This window comes from Bactrocera latifrons, unplaced genomic scaffold (assembly GCF_001853355.1).
Source record: "Bactrocera latifrons isolate USDA-ARS-PBARC rearing strain unplaced genomic scaffold, ASM185335v1 scaffold_906, whole genome shotgun sequence".
Lineage (NCBI taxonomy): Eukaryota > Metazoa > Arthropoda > Insecta > Diptera > Tephritidae > Bactrocera > Bactrocera latifrons.
In genome coordinates, this window is record NW_017537608.1 from 17,082 (window position 1) to 24,759 (window position 7,678).

The 7,678-nt window shown below is 33.7% G+C and overlaps 1 protein-coding gene across 2 annotated transcripts in view; it reads left to right on the forward strand.

Moving 5' to 3' along the window:
- Window positions 1–7,678, forward strand: part of LOC108977523 (serine protease easter-like) — a 15,948-nt gene that overhangs the window by 6,422 nt on the left and 1,848 nt on the right. For both annotated transcript variants that reach the window (XM_018947237.1, XM_018947238.1), the window contains 4 exons: window positions 214–380; window positions 1,126–1,159; window positions 3,539–3,684; window positions 4,818–4,968. In XM_018947237.1, coding sequence (XP_018802782.1) covers window positions 214–380; window positions 1,126–1,159; window positions 3,539–3,684; window positions 4,818–4,968 — 498 coding nt within the window. The remainder of the gene's footprint in view (window positions 1–213; window positions 381–1,125; window positions 1,160–3,538; window positions 3,685–4,817; window positions 4,969–7,678) is intronic.

A 7,678-nucleotide genomic window follows, 5' to 3' on the forward strand; every position in this document is an offset into this window, starting at 1 on the left:
AGGTATATACTCTAGGAATACGATTGTTTGGATTTTATTTAGTTTGGGCATCATTACATACATAAGACCACGAGAGTCGAGATCTTTTAGCAGTCCACATAAATTTAATTTTTGATGAGTATACGTATTATATATACAATATATAAATATATTAATTACAAAGGTAAATCCATCTACATATGCATTTTTTAATTTAATTTATCATTTAAATAGACACGGGTTATGGAGCTTGCCAAACGCCAAACGGTAAATCCGGCGAATGTATGCTAATAAATAAATGCACTGAACTATATAACATGGCCGTTAAGCCAAATTTAGAAGATAATGACATAATATTTTTAAGGCAGAGCAGATGCGGTTCACTTGGTAAGAATATTCTGGTGAGTACAAGCATATTTATTCATTTAGACCCGCATAAAAACTATTGACAAATTCAATAAATGCTAATTTTGTCCCGAATATAGGCGACTARAATTATATTGAATCAACTATACCTACATTCCTAATACATATATTGTATTAGTTATAATTTGCATCGATAAATAAACGTTGGCATATAAGAATATCAAATAAATTTTTTTGATGAGATCGTCCAAAATAAAAATATACCTACTTATAAACATTGATATCATTTTCAATATTTATAAATTTTAATCGGCAAACACTTTTTGACTGGTGTCAAAGCTTACATATGGTATGTGTCGAGAAAAAAATACTTTGCTAAACTTTACTGGTGTATCTGGTATTCAAAATCGTGTCATGGCATAATTCTCCAATCAGACAAGTGTTGGAAATAAAACGTTCAACGGTTTAAAGCCATAGAGACGGTCACGCATCTTTATGAATTTATTTTCATAWKATATGGTTGTCAAAAAAGTCTTGCGGTATTTTCGCTAGTTGAAAAATAAAAAATTCAATAAAAATACCGCAAGAAATACCGCAAGACTTTTTTGACAAACTATTATTTAGTATACATACATATATTTATAAAACTTTATATTCACATACGAGTACATACATACATATATGTATGTTTAAGTTAGATTTAAGCTTTTTTAAGACAACTCGAAAAATGCATTAAATACTACTACAAGTATATCTCTTTTCATTTACTTTTACTTTCAGGTTTGCTGTCATAAGTCATTAGGTGGAGTGTCAGGTAAAAAAACACAAAAAATAGATACACCGAACTTTCGGAATAAAATGTAATACATATGTAAATATACAACTTAACTTAAAAATTAAAATATCGTATTCAGAGGAGCCAAAGCCACTATATGGCTACTAGCGGAACGACTGATTTCAACTACATATGGTATTAATCTGAATTAGTTTCAAAGAAATATTGCTACCCAATTTTAATAAGATTTATATAATGCCCAATATGTGTGGTCTAGCGAAACTATTAAACCGATCCAATTAGCTTGGAATCCGAAACCATTCTTAGGAAACATACATTCACTAATTTTATCAATATGCACATTTCATTCACAGAACGACAGTTTTCTTCTAGATATAAGCAGTGGTGGGTTGTTTAGTTCCGCGCATTGTTCGATTTCTATTTTTATATTCTTACAATCGTTTGCTACAGAGAACTACTAAAACTACAATAACCAAATGCTATAAGAACTCCGACCGATAAGTCAATTACTCAATACGCGACCAAACCGATTTCGACTAAATTTATTACGTACCATATTCTTAYGTCACAGTGCGAAAATTGGCTAAATCGGAATACAACTACGTCAACTTCCCCTATAACACAGTTTAAAATTCCATTTGGTTCTTTTACTTTCCAGTGTGCAAATCAAGAAGTAAAAGTTTAGATATCCTGATGAAACCTGACACACGTGTTCTAAACACCATATGAAGTTAGMTATTGAACATGGATGAAATTGAACTATTGCGACGAACACCACAGATCAACGTTAGGTAAAAACTACTAAAAGATGGATAAGGCAAGAAATAAAAACGTTAGGATAATTCGGTATAAAAATTTGACATTGGGCGTGTCACTGCGCACCTTTAAGTGAAAAGCCATAACTTAGGACCAATTTGTACCAAATTCAGTGCACAAAGTTACCTCGACATTCGTTTGTTATTTCAGTTCACAGATTATAAATCAAGGACTAGCATGGTTGAAGTAATAAAATCTTGAGTAAATAGTGCCTCTGAGGAATGCCATCTCACGTTCAAAAATTTTCAGATCACCACTGTATACAACTAATTTTTTACCGATATCGATAAAACTCTAAAGTATGTTGAAGTTCTCCTGATAATAGTGTCTCTRTGTATTAAAAATTGTTTGAATCGGGTCAAAACTGCCCTGGACTCCCGTAAACCTAATATAAAGATTTTCTAACTTCCGGATGACTTTATACCCGGTGGCTAAATGAGCACCTGACCCCCCTCTTAATATAATACACCTACGCCCCACACATACACACCATACACACCATACCCAACCCGACTACACCATCCATATCATCCACACCTCATACTCAACACATCTACATAATATTCATCATCCACACTTCACACTCAACACACCGGCATCATCTACACCACACACGAGAACATGGCACACAATCAACAAAAGGGACTGGCGTACGGCGCCCAGCCTCTTTTTCATTCGATCCGCACGCAGATACGTCTCGCCAGTCAACTATACGTTTTTACCCGCTTAGTGATTCGATAAGCAAAGGTGAGTTGCCGCGAGTTCTTTTATGTTATATTTTTTCTACCCGGAATTTTCGAACAGCTGGCGAACTATATTCCATATGATTGGTGATTGTATGTGAGGTATCTTAATGAAACTCAGGGTACATTTTTTTTAGTAAGTCTTACTTGCAAAAATCAATAAAACTGGGTCAATACTACCCCAACTCCCATATTTTCCAGAAGAAGTTTATCAAACTTTGATTCTTGCAAGTTGCAAGAGTATAAAATGTACGGTTACACCCGAAATTAATCCTTCTTAGTTATTACATTTCTTATTTACATATCTGGATTTTCATGTTTTTATATGTAAGCGTGCTTTAAAATCGGCATAGAGCTGTTATCAAAATAATTAGAGTGGCTATTGTAAATGTGACTTAATGGTTTCGAATCTATTGTTTCATTTTTACGTAATTAGTAATGAATAGGTATATACAAAAAACCACAAATTTATGGTATATATATACTATACGATTCTTAAAAAGATAATATGGAAATTATAATAAAAATTGTTTTTCAAAATAATAGGATTGCCCTAGAAAATTGCAAAAGAAGCATAAACGAGTTTTTAGATATTATAGTTTTGAGCAAAAATAATATTCATTAGAATAAACTAATATTTTGTGACAACTGCAGCACTGCGCTTTGACAATGATTACACAAATTTTTGGCATCAGTGTGGAACAGAWAAAAGTCAAAAGTATATAAGGATCTTCATGATTTGCACAAAAAATCAAAAAATATATGTAATTACTACTGCGACTAGAAGAAAATAAGCAAGAGCACTATTTTTTTTATAAAAGCTATATATTTTTCACAGATGAATGCGAAACTCCGAATGGAAAAAGAGGACGTTGCAAATCTATCTTAGAATGTAGTTCATTACTACCATTAGTCAAAGATGATTTATCGGCAAGTGAGAGAAACTTCTTGACTAAAAGCGTGTGTGGACAAGGCAATCGACAGGTAAAAGGACTATCTTCATCTCAACTCTTAAATTATATGTTACAATAAATAAAACCATCCTACATTATTAAAACAATGCCAAAAATAGGGGTGCAGCAAAGTTTATTTTCATTAATAGCTATAAATAAGAGCTTATTTCTAAGGTAAAATTTGATTTACTATTCAAGGAGTTATCTTCTAAGGCGATAAAACGATTCTAGCGATCACAAAAKTTTTCAATACCRTTTTTATAATACATTTGCCCTAAGCCTCAGCTTCCTACATACCTCTTCAGTATTGGTAAAKCGCGGTGGATGTGAAAGCATATTGAAACCCGATTTTATCCTCCAAACGTTCAAATAACGCAATGTATTATGCGTATTAATGGTATTTCCCTTTTTAAGTTAGTTGATAAATATTACAAGTAATCCCAAAATACTGATGTCATAAACTTGCCAGCCGACTTTTTCGTCTTTCACGCTTTAGGGTTGGTTCATCGTGTGCAGTTCACTCTGCTGACTTGTCGGATCTTGGAATCGTGTTCCATCCATTGCCACAAATCGACACTCCTCACAATCAGAAATACTTTGTTGTTTTTATTGGATTCCTGAATATTCACTCACAATTTATCCAATACGTTCCTTTGGTATCTTTAGAGTCTCAGCTCAGCACTTTTCGAGCATCCGAAATTATTTAGGGGACTTCTTTGATGTTTTCGTCGGTAACAGCCTCCTTAGTGCGCCTATTGCCTACATCATCCTCCGTCGGTCAGTTCGCCTCGTTCAAAGTTAGCAAACAACTTTTCAACGGTTGATTTTCCTGGTGCAAAGTCCAAATAATGTTGATTCAATCCAAACCTTGACTTTACCACGAAATTTCTTGTGATCCATTTCTTATAAWCTAACACAAGTTTCTTAACTCAAAATGCTATATCTCRTAAACTAATCGACCATAGCTGTCAAATATGCAAATATGTACAGGTAGGGGCTTACTRAAAATCATATTTTGCAGCACATTAATATTATTGGTTATATACTGAAAACGTCAATCCAACTAAAGCAAATATGTTATATTAATCATATTAGTGATGTGCACCATAATTAATGTTACTAATATACATATGTATGTATATATGAATGTTTACCTATGTTTAGGTATGCTGCCCCGACCCTCCGACCAATAATCGTGGAGAATTACCTTTGCCACCGAACTGTGGAAAAATTCCTTTAACAGGACGAATTTTTGGTGGAACTGCGACAGATATTGATGAATTTCCATGGACAGCATTACTTATATACGCTAAAGGTAAGAACGTTTCAAGTAGTAAAAATAAAGAATACTTTATTAGAATGGAAAACATTCATTATGAGGTTATTAATTTCTGTTTTCCGTTCTACAGATATAGGAACTAATTTTACTGATTCCAAACTTTATGCATCGAAACTTTTAGAACAGGCATTATACTTTTGCCAGTTCTTCCAATCTAASTTAAATATTCAAACTTATGTAAAAGTCATTATTCGGTGAAGCTGTGAATTGATTACAATTGGTATTTTATTGGATGTTATTATAGATCATCGAATGACTTACGTGTATTWATGCTTACGAATTTTTATTACAAATGGATTAAAATTTAGATTAAATTAGATTAGATTGGATTAAAAATTAGATTTTTGGGATTTTATAGACAATGATGTAAAAATATATTGAGTATAGGAGAACCACGTCAGCCAGAGGATCAGAAATGTATACATTAGGATATAAAGTTTGGCAAAAGATTAAATGAATTCATTTGCAGCGCTTAATTGTAATATAATATTAAAAAAAATAACTTATCCACTATTATTAGAAAGACAACTCTCTGAATTAGATTAATATAACTCACATATTGACCGATGTACATCAACTTCGTTAGTTGATGTTTAAAAACCTTTAGGTATCATTGGGTCGGGTATCGACCATTTTCACTATATAACATAAAAACATGGAAATAATGTTATGATCAAAAATTGGTGACTTAAKATAACCGGTGTCAGTTAAAAAAAAACAAACCAATACTTCTTCCAATTATATATTTTTTTGTTTTATATTAGTTAGTAATAATACTTATACATTTTTGATTCACGGATTCATTTGCAATACCAAGATTTCATATTTTTTACTCAAGTTATCGCCTRCTGCGATGGGCTGACGATCATATATGTAGATCTGTAGCAGCACGTTGCAAGAGTATAAAAATGCGTACAACTTTCATAGAATTTAATCAGATTTTTTTATGTTTATATTTTAATTTTTTGAATTTTAGCTTTTTGAAAACTCCATAAAAATTAAACATTTTGCTTCGAGCTATTCGACCACGAAAATCAGATTGGCGTAAAATATCCCTTAATTTCACTTTCACCAACGGACTGTTTAGGCTAACGCACTTATTGCTGGGTACTTTTGTTCTCACGCAATGTGGTTCTACCGCGATTGATTGTCCGAGCAAGCGATAACTTCCGTAAAAATTGCGATGTCTTGATAWAACTTTGTTCTCGTAATATTTAGCATCCTRAGGAGGATGCCCGGAAATAGGTCACTGTGCTGTTAGGAGAATTTATTGTTACAGAGTATTGAGGTATGGAAGGGCATCTATAATTTAAAATCTAATAAAACGTCCCGCACTCCCTTAAGTTTACTGAACGTATCTTAAAAATKTCTRAAGCTAAATCAACCAAACTTGCTTTTTCTAACTCCCCCTATTACAGTGTAACGCCTTTTTTTGGAATTTCGGTAAAGAAACGTTCCGTGAGATTAATGRTGTTTTAGGGGATGGTACTTCACTTCAAACTGCGGAGAAATGGTTTCGACGATAAAACCAGCCGGYGGAAGACCAGTAACGACGAATACCGATCAARTCATGGAAAACATCGAGTTAGACCATGTGACATCTCGTGACATCGCCCAGAAGATGGACATAGGATATGGGAAAAGGTTTATCGCATCCACGCCCTTGTTGGTGTAAAGTTGAACTCAAAAGAGGCTTGTGAAAATCCGAGTTCTTCGCAAATAAGGAGTGAGCCTTCAACGAGGGGGGTATTATGACGTTGCCGTCTAGCTGGAAACATATTGTCGAACGAAACGGCCCATATTTGAACTAAATCCGATCACTGTAACACTTTTTATAAAGCATTGAATAAAGAGCAAAAAATCAGARGGGAGATATTTGACAACCTAATATTTACAGACAGGGTGGTTGAGAAGGGTTTATCGGAGCCGGTAWCAAATTTGAACAAGGGGTATGCACCGCCCATCTTTAGATAAAATCATACCTCAGCGAACACTCTAATAATTTCAACCAAATCCTAATATTATTCGAATATTCGAATGTTACAGTGTAAAAATGAACGAAATCGGACTACAACCACGCCTATTTCACATTTAAGTTTTTTCACTTTACAAGCCCACAAATGAAGGAWAGAATTATCGGAATAAAAATCGACTAACTACTTATGTAACATAAAGAATATAGAACTTAAATAAGTAAAAGTATTWTATCAGATATAGGACTCGATTAAAAATTGCTGTATTTGTTGTAAGAGATGTTGTTGCGACCCAAACGGAGCAAAGTGAGCTATGACGTGGGCAGCTCGGGCCTGGTTAAAAATCCCTTGCTTACTTCTTTTAATTTTCCTTAGTATCCYACTTTCATCAGTTTCTAAATATAATTATACCCTTTGGAGTCACACATTTTGGCGAAATCCCACATCTGCTAACTGACCTGCACGACCGCTTTCAACCAAATTCGGTATCATATATCCTGACTATCCAACGCTGCATTATGATAGTCGGGCGCRGTCGGGCCACAACCACGCCGACTTCTCATATAGCATAACTTTAGATTTCATAWGAAGCTTTCACTTTACGGTACGCAGGTTTAGCAATAATGAATGTATTTGAATAAAACTTTACTCGAATAGTTTGCCTAAAGTAAGCCACCTTAAAAATTGTTCAAGGCCCTAAGTACGGAATGTGT